General features: G+C 36.3%; 1 protein-coding gene across 1 annotated transcript; it reads left to right on the top strand.

Moving 5' to 3' along the window:
* Positions 1-4,307: 4,307 nt before the first annotated feature.
* Positions 4,308-25,226, top strand: LOC140141839 (b(0,+)-type amino acid transporter 1-like). The gene is made up of 13 exons (XM_072163707.1): positions 4,308-4,430; positions 4,916-5,063; positions 5,375-5,629; positions 7,143-7,268; positions 10,563-10,668; positions 11,922-11,966; positions 12,489-12,612; positions 14,537-14,640; positions 14,988-15,084; positions 15,555-15,704; positions 15,890-16,058; positions 16,567-16,625; positions 24,978-25,226. The coding sequence occupies exons 1-13, from the start codon at positions 4,308-4,310 to the stop codon at positions 25,224-25,226; spliced, it is 1,755 nt and encodes a 584-aa protein (XP_072019808.1).
* The last annotated feature ends 616 nt before the right edge of the window (positions 25,227-25,842 follow it).

The raw sequence follows: 25,842 nt of genomic DNA, 5'->3' as shown, positions 1-25,842 counted from the left end.
GTACCAGACCCGGTTATCAGACGGCAATGTGTATGTTGTTACAAGGAATGCAAACTCATTTTACCAATAAGTGAACCACATAGAGGAATACGACATCTATCGTGAGCCGATCTGCATGCCTGCAAAAGCCGACGATCAGGTAAAAATTCTAAAAGCAGCGTGACTAGATATTTGCGTTAATTTCATGATACGTGTAAAACGCATTGAAAACGCCAAATTGCAGTCATAAAATATAAAATATTAGTAGATCACCCAATCCAATGTTAACGTAGGTATGTGGAAAAGAACTGCAGTAACAATAACAAACTATGTGCCCAAAGAGTTGTCTTTGGCATGTCGCTTTTTTGAAATATCACCAAAAATATCAAATTTTGGAAAAACGCCCCAAAATTTAAAACAAACACGAACCTTCCAAAATAAATATATATTAGCACTCGGCGGCCCAGTCACTACCTGCCGCTGTGATTTGGGGTAACTCATTGCTTCCCCTCTCCAGATACCGGTACTTCAAGGTCGCTCATACCCCAGCCCTTAAATAATGGTCATTATTCAAAAACGGGCTGTTGTATTACAAATCTGTAAAATGCGTCGGAAGCAGAATTTATTTCTGCGCATTTTGACACCTATTTGATACGATAGCTCAGAAAACAATGAAGTACGGTCCAGATTTGAAAGTTGCACTTAAAACAATGCAAAAACACTCAAATAATATTACACATGTATCTTTCCATTATACTGAATACAAATCAATAGAATTTATTGATTTAAATGTACGCTGCGGCGTCAATATTACGACAATTACTACAAATGAGGTATCACAATGCACAGACATAAATTTTGCTTCCAACGCATTTTACAGATTTGTAATACAATCGTCCGTTTTTGAATAACGATCATTATTTAAGGCGGTTAGTTACTTTTTTTTAGATGCTTATAATGACTGTATGTTTAAGGGTAGACGAGGTGTTGGTGGTCGAAGCAACCTAAAAATCGATTTTCATTATCTAGATCAATATATTATTGAAAATTAACACCTTGATGTTTTGCAAAAGTTCATTCTACAAACCGTATATGCTGCAAACTTGCTTAATTTATTGTTGTTAATTAGTTATGTACGTTTTACAAAAGTGTTGTTGTTTCAACCCTCTTCACAGCGTATCTCAAGAACCGCAGCACCTATAAAAGTATATCTGTGATATTTTAATTCTTTGACACGCTCGCTATGAATTGAGCAATGCAGTTTCTACCAAAGTTCACTACCATTCGTAAGATGCTGTGAACTACCAAATCACAACAGTTTAAAATAATTAATAACCTTAAACTGCCTTATTTATTTTGAATAAATTCAGATGGCATGCATTACATCAATAGTATTGCTGTGAGCTATATACAGCCTGTCTCAAAAAAAATTGTGCATGTGAAAAGCGCCCTCGTTGGTAATTAGAAAACAACGGTGTGGCATGATGCTTACATCAACGTCAAGGGCGTAGTCTTAGCTCTCAAATACCGTTTGTTCTGTTCAATTTGCTTGTTTTAATCTCGAGATATGTTTAGATAACGACGAAAGGGTAAAATCACAATTGTGCCACTTTTACTAGGGAAGAGGGCTTTACATGTAAATCAGTGATAGCATCAAGTTTATCAAGAGTTCCTTCGTGAAATCAAAAGAATGCATCAATTACACAATATAATTTTTTTTACTGCTTTTACTGTTTTATCATGATGCAGGAATAATGATTCTATTTTACCTCTTAAAAAAGATTAAATGATAAATAGATATTTCATATTCTGCTGTAAAATTAAATACTTATGCATATCAATGATTTTATCGTAGTAAATACTGTTCTCTTAGTCACTTAAGACATGTTAAAAGACAAACAAATACGGTATTGCACACTTATAGGTTAATGAACGCGTATTACTTGTTGGGAGAGAAATTAGACAACATAATGCGCGCGCGCTGATGTTGATGCATCTAATGCACGAGCCCGAAGGTGGGGGAGTGCATTAGACGCATCAACTTCAGCTATCATTGATTTACATCTACAGCTCTCTTCCCTAGTAAAAGTGGCACAATTGTGATTTTACCCTTTCGTTGTTAAATAAACATATCTCGAGATTGAAACAAGCAAATTGGCCAGAACAAACGGCATTTGAGAGCTAAGACTGCGCCCTTGACGTTGATGTAAGCATCATGTCACAACGGTATTTTCTAATTACCAACGAGGGCGCTTTTCACATGCACAATATTTTTTGAGACAGGCTGTACATGCTGGATAAATCTGATGTAATTGTGTGTCTACAAGAACATTAGACTATAGGCCATGCGTCATATCTCTATGGCCCTTGGTTTTCCACTTTCGTAGTCACCTCTTTGGCACTACATGAAAACACAACAAATCAAGAGTAAAGATATGTCTAAATTAATATCCAAAAAAGTTCCCACATTTTACTTGGAACATTTAGGAGTTGACGATCCAATCTCTCCTTTTCAACGCCCAAGAGGCTATAGTGGTGTTGCTCTGTTGTGGAATAAAAATCTCGATCATTGTGTCAAGAAGCTGCCTGACGGAGGTATAAACGTGTGGTATGCATTGAGTTTGAATGGCCCTCTGGGGCCAAATGTTACACACTTACTGTACACAAAGAAACAGCGTGAGTTCATCAGACAACCAGGAATTCACGCAGTTGTTGTTGTACAGCATAAGTTAATTTGACCCCAGGGGGGCCATTCAAACTTTCTGAGTATGTACCACTTTTGAGACCCATATTTTAAACTCCTTCCATGTGGTACATTGCAAGTGTATTTCAGCTGTGCATAGTGCAGTTACGTCCACGGCAAATTCACCGTGACCTTTCCAGCCATAACCCCGCGAAGATTAAACCGATATATGCAGTACTAAACCATTATATAGTAATCTATTGTCCAATGCAAATTTATTACCACATGATAATATTAATCCAATGAGTGACCGAATCCAATCGATAATGACGCTATTGACATGTATGGGCGGAACTCCACTGACCGAGTTTTGGGGTATTTTTCACGGTTTGCAGCTGTTTGCTGTCATTTACTCTCATCAAGGCGGACCACCGTTATTATAAGGACTATGCTAATTATTTAAAGATTGTAGAGAATAAGCCATACTAGATTGACAGAAAGTACTAAATTTGTACCTATTACGGTTTTATGACACCAATCTTCCAAATACGATCAAACCATGGCTGCCCGGTGAAGCAAAATGTGCATTGGAATAACACGGCGAGTTTGGATAGATGGTAGGATTTCTTTTTCATAAAATGTATGTTCCCCGTTATTAAAGCTTGTACCGGGTTGAAAATGCAGATATTTGGAAAAGAATAAGTAATTAAAACATAGAGCAAGTACTAAAATCATAGCTTTTATACTTTTTGATATATGACGCTAACTAGTTCATCCCATATAGCTACAACACAGCGCTACCAGTAGGGTGGGTTCAATTGCCTATTGTGAGTGCCTCTGTGTTGTGTGCATACATGTAGTTAACAATAACTGCATGATGGAATGCCAATTGCTGACAAAGTTTATAGGAAGTATCACCTCAAACCTATTTGATAATTACAGAACAATGTTGCTTAAAGTCCGAAAATTGTATCCCTCATAAAGCTCAAATTCAGCCTCTCTAAATCCGCCAAATCCGCTAAATCTCCAAATTCGCTACATTATGAGCGCCACAATGTAAACTTATGGAAAGCACATTTTCTACCAAACAATTATTTTACACCATCTCCCGACACACCCCAATTATTATTGAGCCCGTGCGGTTTAAGCAGACCCCTTCCAGACCAGTCTTGGAATTTTGCGAAAAAATGTCAAGTCTGTATATGACATAATCTGTATTTATCTTATGAACTCACACTTGGGATATGTCAGTCTTGTTTATTGAATACTTTACATTGTGTAATCATTTTGTACTTTACACTTTTGTACCAGTATTTATTTGTCTTTTGATATTTATAATGTACTGCCATGTCCATCCCTTCAAGCGTCTTCTATGTATGATTTGGACTAATACATGTTTTCCATCTTACGCATTCTGCCAAGTGTTATTTTTGAGAACTTCACGAACATTATTTATATTGACCCTTCAGCAGATCTTCTGTCATCGAAAGGGGTGCGCATGAAATATTCAAGAGGCGGGAAGTCCTACCTACTACTACTACTACTAGTATTAGCCTTGTTTTTTAACCACTTTTCCAGTTACATAAAGTATAACCAATCTTGATATCAGCAACACACAGCACCATCAGTAGTGACTAACGGAAAGATGGCTGAATATGCGAAGAATGAAGAAGAAGATACTAGGAGCAGTAAATTGTCTACAACAGCGCATTATGAACGACACAATAGTAATGAAGACAGTGATGATAAGGTGCACCTTAAAAGACAGGTAAACTACATTGATAACAGTATACAATGCGCAAAAGAATTAAGGTAAGAATTCACCCCTGTACACCCTAAACAAAGACACATATGTCAAGATTGAAATAAACAGCCTACTTGTTACTCTAGGTCTGATTTAAGACCCCATTTGGTTCAAATTGGTTGATAATTAAAGAAATGATAGTTTTGGAACCGCTGCCTTAGAGCAGGCACAGACACAAGGGGAGTGTGAGACGAAAAATTGAGAAAATTGGAACACAGATAGGTAAGAAAAAAAGGGGGATCCGGAATTTTGAAAGTGGGAGTAGGGTGGTAAATAACAGGTAAACTGGAAGGGCAAATGCACAGTAAATTTGCACACCTAATAAATGCCCACCTGGTAAATATTTGGGCGCAAACAACGTCGCGTACCTTCGGGTATTTCTACCCCTCCCCTATGTGCTATGACCTTAATTATTAGGCTTAACTATTATTAATATCAACTTTTTTCAGATTGGTCTTTTCACAGCCACATGCATTGTTGTAGGAAGTATAATCGGCGTAGGAATATTTATTTCACCTAAAGGTGTTCTGAGGCAGACGCAGAGCGTAGGAATGAGTCTTATTATCTGGTGTTTGTGTGGACTTATATCTATTATGGGTACTAATATTGTTTACAATTTACTTTTACCGTTTCCTTTACTGCTCTTATATTTTCTAGACCTGTGTGCTTTTTGTGTAATGCTAAAACAATTAATATAACTTTGAAAGATAACTACTTGTAAAAGCAAAATAATGATTAAAATAGACAAAACACGCCTCCAACATATCAATGGTCGGCCAAAGTCTCACATGCCATCTTGTTTACCAACATGACCAACCTATTCATAGGCATACAGATGTTTTAACAGAACATCCGTACAAACATTATAAACTGTTTATTTTCTTAATTCTGTTTTACGATCAACGCAGGAGCGCTTTGTTATGCTGAACTTGGAACCATGATACCAATTTCTGGAGGAGAATACATTTACATTAAGACCGCATTTGGTGACGCCCCAGCATTTCTGGTTTCTTGGACTCTAAATCTGATGATAAGGCCGTCTCTCCTGGCTATAATATGCTTAGCGTCAGCGAACTATGTCTTGGTGCCATTTTTTGAAAGGGTCGATCTTGCATGTGGTCCACCGGAGATCGCACTAAAAATGGTGGCAATCAGTTGTGTTCGTAAGTGATTATGTACGAAGTATGTAAAGAGTGTCCATCTCTCTTTCAAAGCGATTAAGCCAGATTCCACCATATAATGCTGCTACAGACGAATCGCGTCACCTCCTCTACAGCGATCGAGTCTTTTACCTTCCTGGCATTGAATAAAGCCGGTACCCATTTGTGCACATGGGAGGGGAGAGGTAATAAGTAAAGAATCTGGTCTTTTTAAATGTTTCCTAAATGAGACTTATAAAGGAGCGTGAACAGGTGTTTCCTAAATGAGACTTATAAAGGGGCGTGAACAGGGGTTTCCTAAATGAGACTTATAAAGGAGCGTGAACAGGTGTTTCCTAAATGAGACTTATAAAGGGGCGTGAACAGGTGTTTCCTAAATGAGACTTATAAAGGGGCGTGAACAGGTGTTTCCTAAATGAGACTTATAAAGGGGCGTGAACAGGTGTTTCCTAAATGAGACTTATAAAGGGGCGTGAACAGGTGTTTCCTAAATGAGACTTATAAAGGGGCGTGAACAGGTGTTTCCTAAATGAGACTTATAAAGGGGCGTGAACAGGTGTTTCCTAAATGAGACTTATAAAGGGGCGTGAACAGGGGTTTCCTAAATGAGACTTATAAAGGGCGTGAACAGGTGTTTCCTAAATGAGACTTATAAAGGGGCGTGAACAGGTGTTTCCTAAATGAGACTTATAAAGGGGCGTGAACAGGGGTTTCCTAAATGAGACTTATAAAGGGGCGTGAACAGGTGTTTCCTAAATGAGACTTATAAAGGGGCGTGAACAGGTGTTTCCTAAATGAGACTTATAAAGGGGCGTGAACAGGTGTTTCCTAAATGAGACTTATAAAGGAGCGTGAACAGGTGTTTCCTAAATGAGACTTATAAAGGGGCGTGAACAGGTGTTTCCTAAATGAGACTTATAAAGGGGCGTGAACAGGTGTTTCCTAAATGAGACTTATAAAGGGGCGTGAACAGGTGTTTCCTAAATGAGACTTATAAAGGGCGTGAACAGGTGTTTCCTAAATGAGACTTATAAAGGGGCGTGAACAGGTGTTTCCTAAATGAGACTTATAAAGGGGCGTGAACAGGTGTTTCCTAAATGAGACTTATAAAGGGGCGTGCACAGGTGTTTCCTAAATGAGACTTATAAAGGGGCGTGAACAGGTGTTTCCTAAATGAGACTTATAAAGGGGCGTGAACAGGTGTTTCCTAAATGAGACTTATAAAGGGGCGTGAACAGGTGTTTCCTAAATGAGACTTATAAAGGGGCGTGAACAGGTGTTTCCTAAATGAGACTTATAAAGGGGCGTGAACATGTGTTTCCTAAATGAGACTTATAAAGGGGCGTGAACAGGTGTTTCCTAAATGAGACTTATAAAGGGGCGTGAACAGGTGTTTCCTAAATGAGACTTATAAAGGGGCGTGAACAGGTGTTTCCTAAATGAGACTTATAAAGGGGCGTGAACAGGTGTTTCCATTTCCATTTGCTTTCCTATTTATATTTCTTTTTGTCTTCAGTACTACTGGCTGCAGTAAATGCCTACAGCGTGAAAATCACCTTATACTTAACTAATTTCTTCACGGTATGTAAACTACTCGTAATTGGTATCATTATTGTGGTTGGAATTATACGAATTGAACAGGGTAAGTTTACAAGAAACTTTTTTAAAAACACAATAAACATTATTTTTTATTCACTTTTAAAATATTTCAAAGTATACAGATTGTAAGAGCCAGGGTGATGACTTTTTGACAATGACTGTGGTTACATGGACAAGTATGTCTAGGCTTGAGAGCCAGAAACTCTCACAATCACCTGCTCACACAGCACTAAAGAACATTAATTATGAAAAAACAATAGAAACAAAAGAAATTATAGGAAAAATATTGATTTTTGAAGACGCAAGGAGCCATTCTAACATGTTTGGTGTGAAGTTAAAAAATAAAATAAGGAATATCTCACACACAAAGTTATTTTTCCAACTTAATGCTCATTTTGTGAGAGCTGGTCATAGTGAGTTAAGGCTTTCTGACTCTGAACCATCGATGCCTCACTGTTTATGAGACCGACGAAGGACAGGTTACCCCCATGTATCCAATACTTAATTTCTCCCTGAAATGACTTGAACACATTTATAACGGAAGCCAGGATAATGTTCATTGTGTCTTCACATCTACAGGCTGAGTTAAAAAGAAGTTAACTCATGTTTAAGGGGCTGTAACTAGAGACCTGTAAGCAATCGGCTATAAATGAAAATATCATTGAAAAGAGCAAACTATACTCGTCTAAATATGAAAGTGTTGCAATTGCTCACAGCAAGCTAAAGTTATACTCATTTGAATACAACCACCCATTTTTGTAGCTGTACACGGTTGATTGATTTCCATCCATTTTCAATTTCGACGAATCAGCAAAGTGCTAACAGGATTTATTGTTGAAATGGTAAATTTTGCTTTTAATTAATATTCAACAAACAGGATGAAGTCCATGACGGTACTGTAGTTTGTAGGGATACCAATTCAAGTCTTTTGGGAGAAGCTTGATTGGGGATGTTGGGTAAAGATCTTGAGCTGATCTTTGGGTCTTGCTGTAACGCATGTCTAACTCTAGCAATGTTCACTTGTGCTCTAGCAGATCGTGGTCTGCCTGAAGCTTCCGGCTGTCTGTTCCTTAGTGTCCCCTGCACATTGAGCTTGTCCACATTCTTATATACTGCTCCCTTACATGGAATCCGATTAATTGTGGTAAATTGGAGACGAAAAAAACCGCTGAACTTCAAATTGTCAATGTTAACCAGGTTGATTCTGCCTCACTTGTTATTTTCTGTGGAGTTCCACAAGGCAGTATCCTTGGTCCTCTCCTCTTTCTTTGCTATGTAAATGACATGCCTATCAGTGTCGACTGCAAATCACTTTTATACGCTGACGACAGTGCCTTGCTTGTTTCTGCTAAAGATCCCCAAATAATTGCTGATAAATTGAGTCAGTACGAATTGGACTCTTGCAGGCAATGGATGATAGATAATAAGCTCTCCCTTCATCTTGGTACCAAAAGGAAGCTAAATTCTGTTGATAGTTTCACTGTTTCTTGCAATTGCAAGTTAATTAATACCTCAATGTCTGTCAAATATTTAGGGGTCACCCTCAAAAATACTCTTTCCGGTGAATCAATTGCTTCGAACATTATCAAAAAAGCAAGTGGGAGACTTAAATTCTTGTACAGACATGCTGATTTTTTATGCATGAAAACACGCAAGACACTGTGTTCAGCTTTAATTTTATGTCATTTTGATTATGCTTGCTCCTCATGGTATACAGGGTTATCTAAATAAAACAAATTACAAATTATGCAAAACACGATTGTTCGTTTTATTTTGGATGTGGGGCCACGCACTCATTGGGCAGAAAGAATTGGACATGGTGGGTATGCTGTCAAGTCAAGACAGAGTAGTTCAATTAAAACTAATTAAAGTCATGTTTTGAAAATGTTCCATAACTGTTGTCCTGAATATATGAAAATGCATTTTACCAGAGTATCATCTCTACATAATTACAGTACCAGGGGTAGCCCATTCAACTTTAAGGTTCCTCACTCCAAGGGTCAAGATAGGTTCACTTTCTTTAATAATGCCATCCATCATTGGAACTCACTGCCAAATGAAATCAGGAACATTAATGCTTTTAAATTGTTCAAGCAGTCTGTCAAACAGTTTTTATCTGATCATGGATCCATTTGATGTTTTAATAGAGTTTGAGCTGGTCTCACATATCTGCTTTTGCGTCCTTCGTGCATAATTTATTGTCTCTGTGTTCTTGTTATTGGCATTTTTTCTTGCTTGTAAAGGACCCCAATGGAAATAAGCTTTTCCCAAGGCTTTTTGGGCTATCCTTGGTACTTGTGTTGGTTTGTAATTCATTATATTTCATGTTATGCAATATTGATGTGCAATTTATTTAAATTTGTAAAAATAGTAATGTAACTGTATTTTAGTTTGTATTTGTATGTACCGAATAAAATAAAATAAAATAAAATAAAATCAAGACTCTTAGTTTCATGATATTTCGTCGACAGACACATGCGCTCCCGTGCGGTAAATTGTGGTACCATGTTGTCATTTGGCCCGTTTCATTATATAATGTAGTGCAATGAATTATTGATCGAAATCACACCCGCCACGTTATTCGCATTTGAATATCGCGCTTTAATAACAATCGATATAATAGATACTTGGGAAGTGAAACCGTGTGCAGCTACAAAAATGGGTGGTTGTATTCAATGAATATAACTTGACTTCACTGTCAGCAATTGCAACAATTCCTTTTTTATGTAGACGTGTAGAATTTGCTCTTTCCATCCAATGATATTTTCATTTTTCACAGATTCCATGAGTTTACTTCACAAAACAAAAACGTTTTTAAAACGTTTTAGTTATAAAACGATTTGTTATATTTATGGAATCTTAATGGCGCATTTTGATAAAAGCCCATACAGGTGACATTTGGGCGCTTTTTATCGAAGGTTAAGGCCACAATAACGTGATCTGCCAATGAAATCCCACACTTTTATTTTTGGATTTTGATATGAGACCAACTGATGGTTTCAAAATCTGTTTTACTTTCATTTGGGATAATATTGGGGCACAATTTCCCACTCACTGCAAACATAGAAAATGTTTTAATCGTTTCATGAGGTTTTTTAGTCCAAAATGTTTAGCATTTTTTTATCTGACCAACCGAATTTGCCAGGACGCTCAAAATTAGGATACCATGTCTTGAGATAACATGCTACCACATTATTCTTCTAAATAAACCCCAAGACCAACTTGTATCACCACATGGTACTCTCTATGAGTATCTGTTCAGCTATGGTAATCTATGGCCAATCACTCCCTTTCAATGTTTTTCATTATTTCAAATGCGTCTGTTATTCATTTTCAGGTCATACAGAGCATCTTCGCGTCAAGTCATCTTTCGACGATACCCCTCACAATATATTTTCTTACGGTATTGCATTTTATCAAGGGTTATATTCTTTTGGTGGTTGGTAAGTAGCATGCAATTATTGTTCCATGTGGTGTGCCTTCATCAGTAGCTTAGCCAGCAGGGGGGCAAGGGGGGCAGAGTGCCACCCCTGACAAAAAATGAAAGAAAAAAGTGCCCCTCTGGCAAAAAAGGAAGAGAAAATCTGGAGGGCAAAGGAAAAGAAAAAGGGCAAGGAGCCCCTTTTACACCAACCAGATCATGGGCCAAAATAGTGTAAAATAAAAAAATCGTGCGCACATTGTCACAACGTAGCCCCTTTCATCCCAATCATGGGCGAAAATAGTGTCAAATACACAAATTGTGCGCGCTACGCGGCACAACGTCCCAGTAATGCCTTTTTGAAGCTCCAAGACATGTCATGTACAGTCTCTCTAAAAACAAAAACGGTTTATATGTACCGGTATGTATGATGCAACTGCTATTTATTTTTCGTCTGTGCCCTCGAAATTTTATTTTGCCACCCCTGACCAAGAAAGCTGGCTACGCCCCTGGCCCTCATACGAGATGGGCATACGAGTAAAAAAAGACCTATAGTTATAACATCGCGGATTAATATCCGTATCAGGAATTGTCTTGTGAGATCTTGCTAGAAGCATCACAAATTATTAATTTAATAACATTAATAATATTAATTAAATATTAAGTCCTATAATACTTTGTCTACTTTCTTTAAAATGCCCAATATAGACCAGGCAGGTCAACTATATCACTCATAACATGGGTGTACTTCTCGGCGTGTAGTCGTAAAGCCTAACAATCATTCCCGCCGATTACGAGCTGATCAAACTGTATATTATATACCATGTTGATTGGATTAATTTTCACCCTCTGAACAATGATGTTTCGATATAAAAAAAAACCACGTAGGCTAAGTTAGAAAACATAACCTACGTTTGAGGCCTATTTCTTGTTATGTAATGCTATTAATACTATAAGAAGATTATTTCGCTATGCACCGGCTATATAACTTGGTATTTTCAGTGATTTTTAAGCACCTTTTTCAGATGCCATGCAAAAAAAAATAGTCCCACTCTGTTTTTGAAGCATTGCCCAGCTCTAATTAGTGGTGTTTAACCTTGTGCAACGGTTGTTTAGTCTCACCTATTATATGAGTTTTCACAGTTAGTCTTTGCACTGGATGGTATAAACAATGTTGTTTTGTTTATGTGGGGTATTCTTATGATGTTTATTTTAATATCTATTGCTTGCGAAACTAAACTCATAGATTTATTTTCATATATCACATTTTACTAGGCATACTCTGACTTATATTACCGAGGAATTGGTAAATCCTGATCGGTAAGTAGTGTTGTATCCGGAATTATTTAGTTTTAGGGTTATATAATTTTAATTTCAACATGCATTTGAGTGGAACTTTATTTTTTCCCATAACAAATATTCAGCGCTTGGCGGGTAATTCTATTATGTAATTCCAAAGTAAAATACAAAACCTTATATGTAACAAAGTGTGTCCCCATTACATAAACCTCGTATACACGATATGCAATGAAAATACATTAAAAAGAAAACAAAAAGCTATGGCGGACATGGCCTAAAGACCAACAAGACTATAATGGTCATCCCCTAGTTTTAAAACAAACAAACACCAAACGCTCACACAGACAGCAAGAAAAGAAGTTGGGAAAATAACAAAAAAATAACCAAAGGATGTTTTTATAAATTATTCCAAAGAATAGGACCAGTTGGTTTTATAGCACATCAGAAAAAACAACTTCTTATTTAGTAGGTTGATAAAGTGAATACTGAAAGGATAAATAATTCTGCATTTAAAATGTATTTATCGGTTGCTTTGTTTTAAAGGAATTTGCCCATTGCCATACTGCTGGGTCTTTCTGTCGTAACAATCGTTTATCTTCTAACCAATATCTCTTATTTCACTGTGTTGTCTGTGGGAGAATTCCTACAATCTGAAGCAGTAGCCGCGGTGAGTATAAAATCATTTACCCAATTGGGTCGTTGTAATTTGGTAATAAACATGAAGAAGGTATATATTGTTTGATCAGCTCGTAATAGGCGGGAAATGTTAGGCTTTTACCACTACACCGAAAAGTACACCCACGTTAAGAGTGATATTGGTTGACCTGTTTGGTCATTATTTTTGTGTTAAAGAAAGTAGACAAAGTATAGGACTTGAATTAATAATTCATGATGCTTCTGGCAAGATGTCATAAGAACATTCTCAAAATAAAATATTTTGATATTAATCCGCGGTGTTATAAGGCCCGCCGATTACGAGCTGATCAATATACTTCAGTCGTTTACACTGCGCATGTATTGTGATATATAACGACTGAATAACCATGAATAACTTACAGTTCATATTGTGTCGGACTCATAACGCGCGAAAATTTTACATTATAGCTCAAAATGCGAACAATAAATTATTGATTTGCAACTTCATCCTATTTTTGGCCCAGAATACTGGAGTTTTTGGACTTTAAAAAGAAAGATTCACAGGGCAATTATTGCTTGACTTTTCTTCTTCTTTGAAGATTTTTAGGGAAAGACTCCCAAGGAAAAATTTATGGTTCCGCCGCCTATGATATGGTAATATGATAAAGTCAGCGTTATCTCCTAGATTTCACCTGTTAATGGCTAGATATGCTTGACCTAAAAAGAAGGAAAGAAACATCCTATATTGTGCAATCCAGTTTTTGTGTTTTTATCTCAATTTTTTTAGTTCTATTGTTTTAGCATAACCATAAGAGCACACCCAGGGCCGTTCATAGGGATTTTGCCGCCCAAGGCAAAGCCTCTCCCTGCCGCCCCACCATACCAAAGCATACCAAAAAAGTGTTAGGGGGATACCAGTGGTGGATCTAGAGCAGTCAGAGGGGGGGGGGGCAATTTTAGAAAAAATGCGTCCATCGCGTCGCGCTTGCGTGACGCAGGTGGGTGTCTGAGGGGGAATGTGCGCTCCTCGGAAGTTAGAAACTTTTGGAAATTGAAGCCATTTGATGGACCATTTTGTCACTATTATTGTGTACATTTAGTTTGAAAACCCCTAAAATTTGTGGGACGGCCCAATTGAAGCCATTCGTGGACAAATTTGAATTTTTGTTGTATAAATTGTTACTTTATAATTATGTACTCATAATGCTGGGAACGCAGGGGTGAGAAGTGAGAAACTTTTGTAAAATGAAGACCTAATTGAAACCATTTGGTAGATTATTTTGGCACTATTATTGTGTAAAACTTTAGTTTGAAAAAGCCGATTTATTGTTTACCCGGTATTGCTTTACATGTAAACATAACATATTGACAGGTCAATTGAAGCGACTTTTTTTCACTGTTATTGTATGAATTATTGGTTTAAAATCTTTCTTGGGTCATCGTTGAACGTAAATAAGTCTTAATCAGCTTTAGCTTAGAAAAGCTATGTCCACCACTGGCAAAATATACGGGAAGGGTCAGAAATATGCCCCGTTTCTTTTCTTTTTTTCAGGTCCCCCTTTTCCTTTTCTGCCCTGTTTTCTGTTCCTCTTTTCCCCCCCTTTTTATTTTTCCTCTCATTTTTTCTTTTTATACGCCGTCATTTTTTCTTCCCTTTTCTTTCTCCATTCCCGTTTTTTTTTTTTTTCGCCTTTTTTGCGTCCCTACTACATTTGCCGCCCTGGCCTAATGGTCGGAACGGCCCTGTGCACACCACTGTTAAAAGGTGGTTGCGTTATAGAAAGCACAAGTAATCTGCCATATTAACAGAAAATACTGCGACTTTCTATACTATATTTTGAGTACAAAGTATACATGGTCAAATCCTACTGTATACAGTATAGTAACACATTCTACTTCTACTTCTACTTAATTAAAATGAGTATCAGAAGATCTAACTTTGTTTGTGTGCACAGACATTTGCAGGCAAAACATTGGGTCCAATGTCATGGGTCATACCACTCGGTGTTGTGCTATCAATAGTTGGTGTTCTTAGTTACTGCTTGCTTCTCTCTGCCAGGTAAGCCTGAATTCGGGTGTATCTTTGGTGTTAGGTATTCAAGAGGTAGACTAGTGTAAAACCTCCTTTCCCTGCCACCAGCTTCATTCGAGGTCACTCTTTTCATTAATGCGCACGTTATATATTTTTACAGGAAAGTGGTAGGATTTAATGGCATTTTAAAGAAAAGAATTCACCATCGCTAAATTTGAAAATTTTAATACAGCAATTTTGAGAAACTAGATTTTGAGAGTGTTATCTGCAATACATGTAGCCTCTCAATATTGAATACACTTGCAAATATGACACCTAGCAGCAGATAGGGCCTTTATTGCACAGACTAACCTTGTTCACCTGCTCCTTTCCAGATTACCGTATGTAGCAGCTCGAGAGGGACATATGCCTGATATTCTATCAATGGTACACGTTAATCGACTCACCCCACTGCCATCCATAATTTTCCTGGTGAGGAACCACTGTCTTTTGAATGAGTTGATCATAAAAGGCTGCCGGGTTGATTCCCGGGGTTGATTTCGATTTATAAGTTCCTCATCCTGTTAAATGCGTCCTTCTTTGTGATTAGGCATAATGTTGTCCCCTTCTCTCTGCGTTTTATACGAATAGAGTAGAGTACTTGAGGTGGACGTCACGAACAAAATGCATTGTTGGTGTGTACTATGCGAGTATTGAGTCTATCTAGCATATCTAACCGTAACCCAAATCATTATCGTATATCATAATCGTAATAGAGTAAAAAATAATTTCACTCTAACATGTCTAAACATATTCATACCCATTGGAAAGACTAAGAGGACAAGAAGCGCAATTCACTCTCTAAAAAGTGAAAATTAATTCATTGGATCGAGCGATCACGGGAGGCACTTCGCTCTTTCCATTTCGGTCTTTCCTTAATTAGTGATATTTCTTCGTTCTAGGTCACATTGATTATCATAATGATCTTACCAGGGACAATAGACACACTTGTGAATTACTTCAGCTTTGTCAGTTGGCTGGTTTACGGCAGTGTGTTCCTTGCCTTGCTATGGCTTCGATACAAGCACCCGGAATGGAAGAGACCCATCAAGGTATCAAGTTTGTAATTCCATGGACGTAAATAAATTTCAAAAAGTCATACACCTTTGTATTATTTACAAATGCTTCGACATTAACTATCGGTCGTAGATAGCACAAACTATACATTTTTAATCCGTGTTAACTTATTGAACTTTTTAGGATGTAATTTTTTCTATTCTTTTTACCATGTTTACAGGTGCCAATCGTTATTCCTGCCATTGTACTGATAGCTTCTTTGTATCTGATTGCCGCACCTATTATTGACAACCCGTCGGTAGAATTTCTGTACGCAGGGCTGTTTGTGCTTGCAGGACTGGTTGTATATTATCCAATCGTGTATCGAAAATATCACCCTTCCTTTTTAGGTTTGTAATCATCGCCCGTACTTTAAAGGCTGAAGGCCTTTTAGAGGTATGGCAGACATAATAAATAGGATGGCACTGCACAAAGTGGGTAAAATCTTCTGAATATACCGGGTTTGAATACCGAGATTGAATAATGCCATCCTATCGTGTGCGCCAAAGGGGACATCCCGTTAGTCCGAAACACCCGGTCAATCCGAACCCCCGTCAGTCCGAAAACCCGTTAGGGTTAACCCTAAGGCTACTTTAAAGACCACAACTGACATAAATGGTTATTTTGAGATAACTGAAAAAAATTACTTTTCGTGCTCTTCTTCTTCATCATCTTTTTATGCACCCCTTCCTCTCCTTTCCCTCCTTCAAAGCAAAGTTCACCTTCTTCAAATTTTCTTCTTCCTCATATTTTTCACATCATTCTTCTTATTTTCCTGTTATCAAGGGAGGCTGTCCTTTTGACTTTAAACTTCAACCATTTTGTTAAATTTACAGATCTATATTTTCTTTTATCTAGGTCGAGTGACGTACTACCTGCAGGTTCTGCTGTTTGTTGCCCCATCAGGATACAACAAAGTATAGACCACAATCCACATGGCACTTGTAATCCCATATTGAATTGGATTAATGTAGTTCTAGATTTACCATAATGTGTAGATCAAGAGCGGATTCATTAGTCATGCATCCAGAGATAGTGACGTGTACATAGAACCTTGACGTATTTATCATAATGTTAATCGCGAGGCCTCCATCTTGCCCCTTACCTGGGCCATTCTAGTATACCTTAATCTCCCATGAGCAATTCTTCTAACCTACCTCTGATAGGGGGCCATGTATTCTTCTCTAACCTTACCTCCCGTTAGCCTTTTTGAAGTATGGCAGGCATAAAAGGAGAGGGCGTACTTTGGTTTGAGTAATCTTTTGTATGCCTTCTCAGCTGACAAAAGATTACTCAAACCAAAGTACGCTCTCTTCTTTTGTGCCCACCATATTTCAAAAAGGCTTAATATGAGCCATTGTTCTCTAACCTAATCTCCCATGAGTCATTTTTCTTTCATTACCTCTCATTAGCCATTTTTCTCTACCCTAATCTATCATGAGCCATTCTTCTAACCTTACCTCTTAATACAGGGTGTCCCTGAAAAAACTGTATTGTCGGGAACTGATATTTTTGGGTACTTTAAGTACGCATAAACCAAACGTAACTAAATAAATGATGATGTTGAGAAACATATCAGCTATTACATACTTTTTGAATTTTGACAATTGATCGCTCTGTTTTTTAAAATAAAAGTTAAAAACCTAATACCGAATGCGGTTTTAACTAATTTTATTGGTTTTTTTAACTTTAATTTTGTGTATCTGTGGCAAGAATAGACCACCTTTTCATCTTTCAGGGAGGTTGCATTGTGGTCAAGATAACGATTGTTTTTATTGAGATATATGATTTGGGCTATGTTGACGTCTGACGATGTCAGACGTGAGATTTTTGTGTGGTGGATCGAAAAAAAATAAAACAGCGAAAATCGGGCGATTTTACTAATATATTGAAGAATATTGAATATATATTTCTACTCTAATCTCTGATGAGCCATTCTTCTAACCTTACCTCTCATGTTCCATTTTTCTCTACCCTACTATATAATGAGCTATTCCTCAACCCTTATCTCTTATATGTCATTCTTATCTACACTAATCTCTCATGGGTTATTCTTCTACGCTATATGTATTCTTGTTCTTCTAGTTGCTCATGTTATTACTAGGCATGTCATAGTGGCTGCACAATACTCCTGCCAAACTGTGCATGCAAGCATAACAGTAAATTGAAAAGCGCGCATCAAAGTTGTTCAATTTTGATAAACATCCATGTCGAAAAATTAAATTCCTTATATGTGCTATTTATCACAATTGTTTGAAGTTTTGATATATGGTGTGTAAAACCTTTCTGTGACTACCATCGGGTTTTTTTTAAAATAAATATTGCTTCGTTTAAGAGCTACTACCTGTTTTTATGGATTGTTGAAGATGCCTCATAAATCAATAAATATAGGCCTTTTGAAAAATCAAGACCTACCACCATTTAGCTGAAATACTAATCTTTCTAAGCATGTAAATTATTTCTGTCGACAACGAATGGCACACTTGAGGAAAATGATTTGAAACAAAACATTTTTTAAGTGAGTAGGAAAACGATTTGAAACATTTTTTAAGTGAATTTAGAGGGAGTAATATTCCAAACCACAATAGCTCTAAGCCATTGTGTGTGTCCAAGGCCACACCATTTTTGTATACGCGGTATAGTAGAGTGGCTGTTCCTTTTACCGTTTGTCTTCCCATGTTAATCCAGATAACAAAATGTTAATTTAAAGTCTCATTGCAAATGAATTTTTATTTTTACTTTTCGGATTTGGCTTTGAGCAATGGTGACACATACCATATTTTACAGAAAAAAATGAAAATTCTATTCCAGACATCGTCAAAATGTCATAGTTTGTATTTTTTGTATTATATTAAAGTAATTAACTGCAGATTCTTTACCCAACATCATAACAGGTTCATACTTGACAAATTTATGATGAATGAAAAGACTTTTATTAAATATTGAAAAAAAAACCACCAAAATTACTCATGCCTAATTTACATAATAATATCATGAATACATAATTAGCTGTAATAAGCTAATTTGCATAATTGATTACTTTTTGTGTATTTTTTATTATCAATTGAAAGAACTTTGTATACATATGTATGCGAAAAAAAGCGCACCCTGATATCATGTACGGTTTTCTTTTGGCATCAATTTTGCATATTAATTAGCTGAACTTACTAATTTTTTCAACTTTAATTTGTCTGCAGATTGGCCGCAATTGCTAAAATAGTATATTTGGTTAATTTATTATACTTATTCAATGATCGATTTTTTAATTTTCTTTTCTTTGACGAAGTTAGAAAAGATAGGCAATTAACCTGTGATACTTAAATTAACGTTGAGTGGAAAGATAAAAAAAATTAACGTTGCTTTTTTAAGCAAGTGTCCAAATAAACCTTCAAAATCTCGAAATGTGCCAATTTTGTCATTATAGCAATTTGTGGCAGATTTGCATTCCATTTATGAGCATCTTAAAATTGACACTACATCACAATGCATTGACCGATTTCAATTCGGTTTTTTGATTTTTGATGCTTTAATAAAGGTCATTCATGTAGAAACATTAAATAACGTGTTTCTGCTGCCCTTATTTTTGAGGTGATGTGCCTATTATTACTGAGCAGCTTTAATTAATGTTAATAAAGGGTTCACAAAAAATAACTCCCCCCTAAAATTACAAAACGTTTTTTTGCATAACTTGACATACATTTCGTGGATTTGAAAAATTTAAAAACCTGCGAATAAAGAAATTGCTTTTCTATCCTCCCAACGTTCTTTCGTCTGAAAATCTTTTTGTTTTGGTCAAAAATAATCACATTTTCTAAAAATGATGCTTTCAAAAAAAGTTGCACTTTTCAACATCCTCATTTATGTCAAAATTGGCTTCAACAAATCATTATTTTGCACTACGTGATGGTTGCATGGGTGACTAAGAGTTCAGAGACAAAAAGGTGAAGGAAAAAAACCAATTAAATCAATCGTCACATTGATACCGAGAAAGTTTTGTACATTACATGTATGGGATGTTGAAAAGCGCAACTTTTTTTAAAGCATCATTTTTGAAAAATGTGATTATTTTTGACCAAAACAAAAAGATTTTGAGAAGGGATAACTTTGGTAGGGTAGCAAAAAGATGCCTCTATTCACATTTGTTTAAATTTTTCAAATCAACAAAATGAATGTTAAGTTATGCAAAGAAATGTTTTGTAACTCCTAAATTGATTTTACCATTTTTGAAACACCGGCTCAATAAAATCTTCTAGAAAAACCCCGTACATGTCAATTAGTCATTGTTTTATACTGCAAGATGACTGCATGGATGACTGGGTAATTGTATACATAAAAATTAAAGAAAACAAAAACACCATTAAATAAATCAAAACAATGATATCGAGAATGTTTTTGTACATTAAATGTATAGGATGTGGAAAAGTGCAACTTTTTCTGAAAGCATCATTTTTGGAAAATGTGATTATTTTTGGCCAAAACAAAAAGATTTTTTAAGGAAAGAACTTTGGAAGGGTAGAAAAATGATCCCTTTATTCACAGGTTTTTAGATTTTTCAAATCAACGAAATGTATGTCAAGTTATGCAAAGAAATGTCTTGTAATTTTAGAGGGGGAGTTATTTTTTGTGAACCCTTTATAATAGAACTGCGATTTTGTTAATAAAAGTCATTCTTGATTCGAGCTAGAACATTGGAACATCTATAATGAAAATAAAAGAATTTGAGTACACGTAAAGCCTGTCTAGTAACATGTGACCGTACACGACGAATGAGCCGTAAATTCCTCCCCCGGTCACTTGTGTTTTATTTCGAGTTTAGAAAATATACATCATAAGCTTTAAAATGGTATATCATTTTTAGACAATATACATCATAAGCTTTAAAATGGTATATCATTTGACTTCAAACGATATCCAGAAGCGGGGATATGGTTTGTTGAACTTTGCTCCTTCAACAAAATGGTAGCTTTTTTTCGTTTCTACATGTGTCTCTTTTTCCACATTGCTGGCAATAAATATCAATCAAAATACAATGCCTGGTAACTCTCCACTTGAACAGGATTTAGCCAAAGCAATCAAAGACCAAAGATATTAAAAATTCTATTGCCATCTAAGGTAGAAGCTTATTATCCTCTTCAACAATAGGATTATTGATTGGTATTTGACTACCAAATGAGATAGATGTCGCGCCAACTTGAGGTACCGATGAATACGACCTTCATGCACATTTTACACTGTAACTCAGAATACAATAAATTTACGGCTCATTAGTGCTGTACGGTCACATATATTATTTTCGTGAGTCTATAGAAGGACTCAACAATATTATCAGCTGAATATAAACGTATTATTTATTGTGATGCATGATGAATGGAGCACACTGCAAGGACTACGAGGAATTTCGGTTTATACCAATACATTGATAACATTTAACCCAAACCACAGTGACAATAGCATTGCCAAAATTGTTTTAACAATTGTTAAAGCAATACTTTGACCCACAAAAACCTGTTAGAAAAATGAAAGTTCCTGTTTCCTGCCCCCTGCCCTCTGCGTCTCCACCACTTCCCCTTCACCACCGAATACGCTACTATAAATTAAATTGATCATGGTTGATGAGGAAGTTATATCTCTCTATGTGAACGATAACCATGTTTCATATTCGTCATTATAGAAAGACTCAGTGGTGTAGTCTCCCTTTCCTTTCAAGGGAGAAACTTTTTACGAAAATGTTCAAATCTGGGCAAAAAAAGGGCTACATAATCTATGGCGGTTAGCATCCCACAAGAAGGGAGAAAGATGTTCCACAGGCGGGGGAAGCCCCTCACCATGGGGGGGGCAAAGCTGCACTTTCACCATAGGTAGTTGACATCATGGGCTACACAAAAATGCCTCATAGCTATTGGACGGGAGTAGCTTTTGGCGGGAAAAGGTCATCGAACCTTACACAGGGTCCAATTTCAAACTTGCTCAAATTGTGCTAACATTCCAATGTATCCCTCTTGTCACAAGGATTCAGAAAATGTATAGTTTGACCTATCTAAGACATAACGTTCTTGAGTTTTAACCGAAAAGGTTAAAGGTCATATTTTTGGCTCTATGGGGGTCAAAACATCAATGTGCTCCGATTTTGCCAAAAGAGATATCAAAATGTTTATATTGATGAAACAATGTAAATAAGGATAGGATTGCACCACTGTCTTGGATGTTCCGTTACATAGCAAAATAGGTCAAGGTCAATAGGCCTCATTGGTACGGTACTTTACCTATTTTGCTGTGTTACTTCTAGGTAACAAAACATCTTACATGGCGCTATCCCATCCTTATTTGAATTGTCAAAACGAACATTTCCCAAGTGGTGCCTCCCAGCCCCTGGTCTCACACACTATAATTCATAAACACATGTTGTCATTGGATAGTTTTCCCGGGGATATAGTATAACGGCCATTGATCTCTAATCGATCGGCGTCGATTTTGACAGTTCTCCATCGCGTTCCGGCCCCCAGGCCATTGTTAATGTTAACTTAAACTTCATTTTAAATATTGATATCTAAATGTTATATTCATATCTTTTGATTGAATAAAGAGTTACTAAATATCACTCTTTTAGATTATTTATTATCGTCTTCTTTACCAATGCAGTCACTCATAAGAAATAAATACTTCTGTTTGGAAAACTATCCATAATAATTCAATATGCAAAGCTATATTCTGAATAGAATAATCCCGCTCCACCAACATAATACACCATGATTGCCTAACAAGTAATGGTAACCTGAGCTTTATTCGTTTTATTTGAAAATCCGATCCTCTTGCATCGCATGCAGTACCAATTTCTCCCACTGCCATATATATGCCTTGTATTTCATAGTCTTTCTTTGTTTACTATGCTGATGTTACAATTATTGTTTTAAAGAAGTAGGTAAATGTTATCCAAACGATTACATTTGCCTATTCATTTCAATTTCTAATGAATATGAATGTACATCATCATTGATCCGAGCTGTAAAAGTGCCTAAGTTCATCGTGTTTTTATTGTGTAAACCTAAATGTCTATTCATTTCAATTAAAAATATATTTGTAATGGATATTAATGTACAACTTATTTTTACGATATATTGAAACTGATTTTAACTAACAACAAAATAAGTCAATTTAAATCAAATCAATGATCATCAAAACCAAACTCCTCTGCCAATACATTGCTAAAGATGTTTCTAATGTATACATATCAAATTTTAATTTCAATACTTTGCTCCATTCTTTTGCTACAATTTTTTGAAAAATTGTTAAATGCTTTGATCTCAAAATGCCAAAATTGAACACTTTTGCAGCTCAGTTTTCATAATGTATACAAAAGCGCTCAATATTAGCATTTTAAGATCTGAAAAATGAAAAGATTGATATTCAGAGACCGTGTTGGTTGTCTCTAAATGATTAATTATTCAGATTTTAAAAACAAATCACCAAATGTAGTAAGTGAAATCTTTAAATAATTCCCGGCATCGAAGGCAAGAGAAGGAAACCATTTTAAATATGACAAGCTGAACACTCTCAGGCTCATAACATTACATTACATTTACATTGCACAACACTTATAAAGCGCCTTTACCGCTGGTTTCAAAGCGCAATAAAAACAAAGAAGCCGCAAAAACAACAAGAAAAACTAAACATAGGAAATCTGAAACAAATGAGTTTTGAGAGCAGATTTGAAGGTTTCAAATGTTGGAGAATTACGAATGTGATTTGGGAGATTATTCCAAGCTCTGGGGCCAGCCACTGAGCAAGCGCATCCTCTCTTAATCTAGATTCACTAATAAGCTGAGTAGCTGACGCACATTTATGGCCGAACAAGAACTGCATTGATCCAATTCACTCTGGTGCCATTACTGTCATGTGGATTGTGGTCTATACTTCGTTGTATCCTGATGGAGCAACAAACAACAGAATCTGCAGGTAGTACGTCACTCGACCTAGAAATTTTAAAAGGTGCAAAAAATGTAAAAACACTATAGAAGTCTAAGCATGCTAAGTGTCAAATGGTCGGAATTAGAACAGAGTATATTAAAAGGGCATTTCGTGATCCACAGCATCATCCCCCACTTTTCTAAAACAAAGTTGAGATTATTATATCACTGGAAACCTCTGGCTACATAATGTTTATGTACAAAAATATTCTTGCAGATTAATTCGTTTAGCATAGATATCGTGAAATTTGAATTTCGTTCTGGTATACCAGAATCGGAATCAAAATCGGAATCAACTGAAATTTTGAGAACTAGCTTTTTTCGTGGATATCTACTGAAAAACGTCATAAAAAGAGGATGCTAGGATCACGAAATACTCCTTTAATACGAATCATGCAGTACACATAATTATTGAAACTATGTGTACGCCTAATTATGCATGGAATCCAGGAGGTAGAAACCCAGCAAACACAAAAACGTTTTAAAAACGTTTTAAATAGTTATATTTTGGGTTCTGGTTTAGGTACAAACGTTTTAATAATATTAGGTAAATATGTTTTAATAACATTAAATGTCGAGTTATATAAAGCTCATGAAAACGTTTTTAAAACGTTTTGTATGAAAACATACTTCAACAATATTTTTAAAATGTTTTCAAAATGCTATTGTAAACTATTTTTGCAAACATTTTTTGCCAATTATTTTGTCAACACTTAAATAACATGTTAAAACATTTGCACCCAGCAAATACAGAAATGTTCTTAAGATGTTTTTTTTCAAACATTTTAAGAGCATGTCGGGTTATATAAAGGTCATGAAAACGTTTTCAAAACGTTATTGCAAATATTTTGGGCAAACATTTTTGCAATATATTTTTTCAATCCTAAAAATAACATTCTGTTTAGAATGTTTTGTATCAAGTTTTCAAAAATGTTTTTGGAATGTTATTAAAATGTTTTTATACCCTTCATATGACCCAACATTTAAACGTTTTCTGTAATACATTTTGTGTTTGCTGGGCAGTAGATTATAAAAAAATGTTTTTAATGTTATGAAAACGTTTTATACCCTTATTATACCCTTTATATAACCCGACATTTAAACGTTTTCTGACAATCTTTTATAACCTTTTGAGAATGATGTCGAAAACATTTTGTGTTTGCTGGGAAGACGACTCTCTTTTAAGGGCTCTGTAACCCACCTTTACATAGTACTTTTTGTCGTGTGACCTGAGAGCACACCAGACACACCAAATAACATTCTGAATACGAAGAATATCTTTCTAATTGCAATTTTTTTGAAAAGATCAAGAAGACGACCAAAAAAGGGGAGGAAGAACGACAGGAACCGGGGGTGGGAAGAGGGAAAGATGAGGGAAAGATGAGCAGGAACAGGAAGAGTTTAAGAGAAAAGGGAACATTAAAGGAGAGAAATTCAAATAAGAACATGAGAATGTATAAGAAGAAAAATACAAAGAAAATGAAGACTAAGAAAAACAAGACGACAAATATAAAGAAAGGTGAAGAAGTAGATGATCAAGGAGATAGAAAATAGAATAGAAAGAGTAAAAATATTATATAATTATCTTAGAGGGGTCTCTCAGCCCTTTATGTTGTTTTGTGTTTGTAGAGAGCCATACGGTTAGCAACTTTGAAAGTTGACTTCTTGTCACTGTTTGGCTTTCCCTGCCAGGGTTCTCTTGTTTTTTCCGTCCTGTTTTGTCAATAATTTGTTGCTCCGACCCACCCTTCCGTTCCGGGGGTTGGTGCTATCTGCCCAACAGGCCATGTTGCTCAATTCCCATATGTGTACATCCATATCGGGGCGGTGCGCTTGTCGGTTGCTGCATGTGTCTCGTTTCGCATGATAGCTGGGGTGGGTGCCGGGTTTGTCTCGGGTGGGGGTTGCTTCGGGTCGTCCCCGGGTCGCATGGTTTGGGAATACATTTCTGTATTCCTAGATCAGGTGACTTCGGTATGGCTTGGGGTGGCTTCTGCTTGGGACGAGTCTGGTATTCGTTCCTGGCTGTTTATGTGGAATAGAACACGTGTGACGGCCGACGGGTGCATCGTTTTTGATGTGGATGTACACATGTGTAGTGCTTATATACATGTAGTACTACTGGTGAATTTTGTTTTGCGGGTCCGGTAGTTTGCTCGCGTTTTGGACG

This window comes from Amphiura filiformis, chromosome 2, assembly GCF_039555335.1.
Source record: "Amphiura filiformis chromosome 2, Afil_fr2py, whole genome shotgun sequence".
NCBI classification, from domain to species: Eukaryota; Metazoa; Echinodermata; class Ophiuroidea; order Amphilepidida; family Amphiuridae; genus Amphiura; species Amphiura filiformis.
This window is presented reverse-complemented; position numbering and strand designations above follow the sequence as displayed.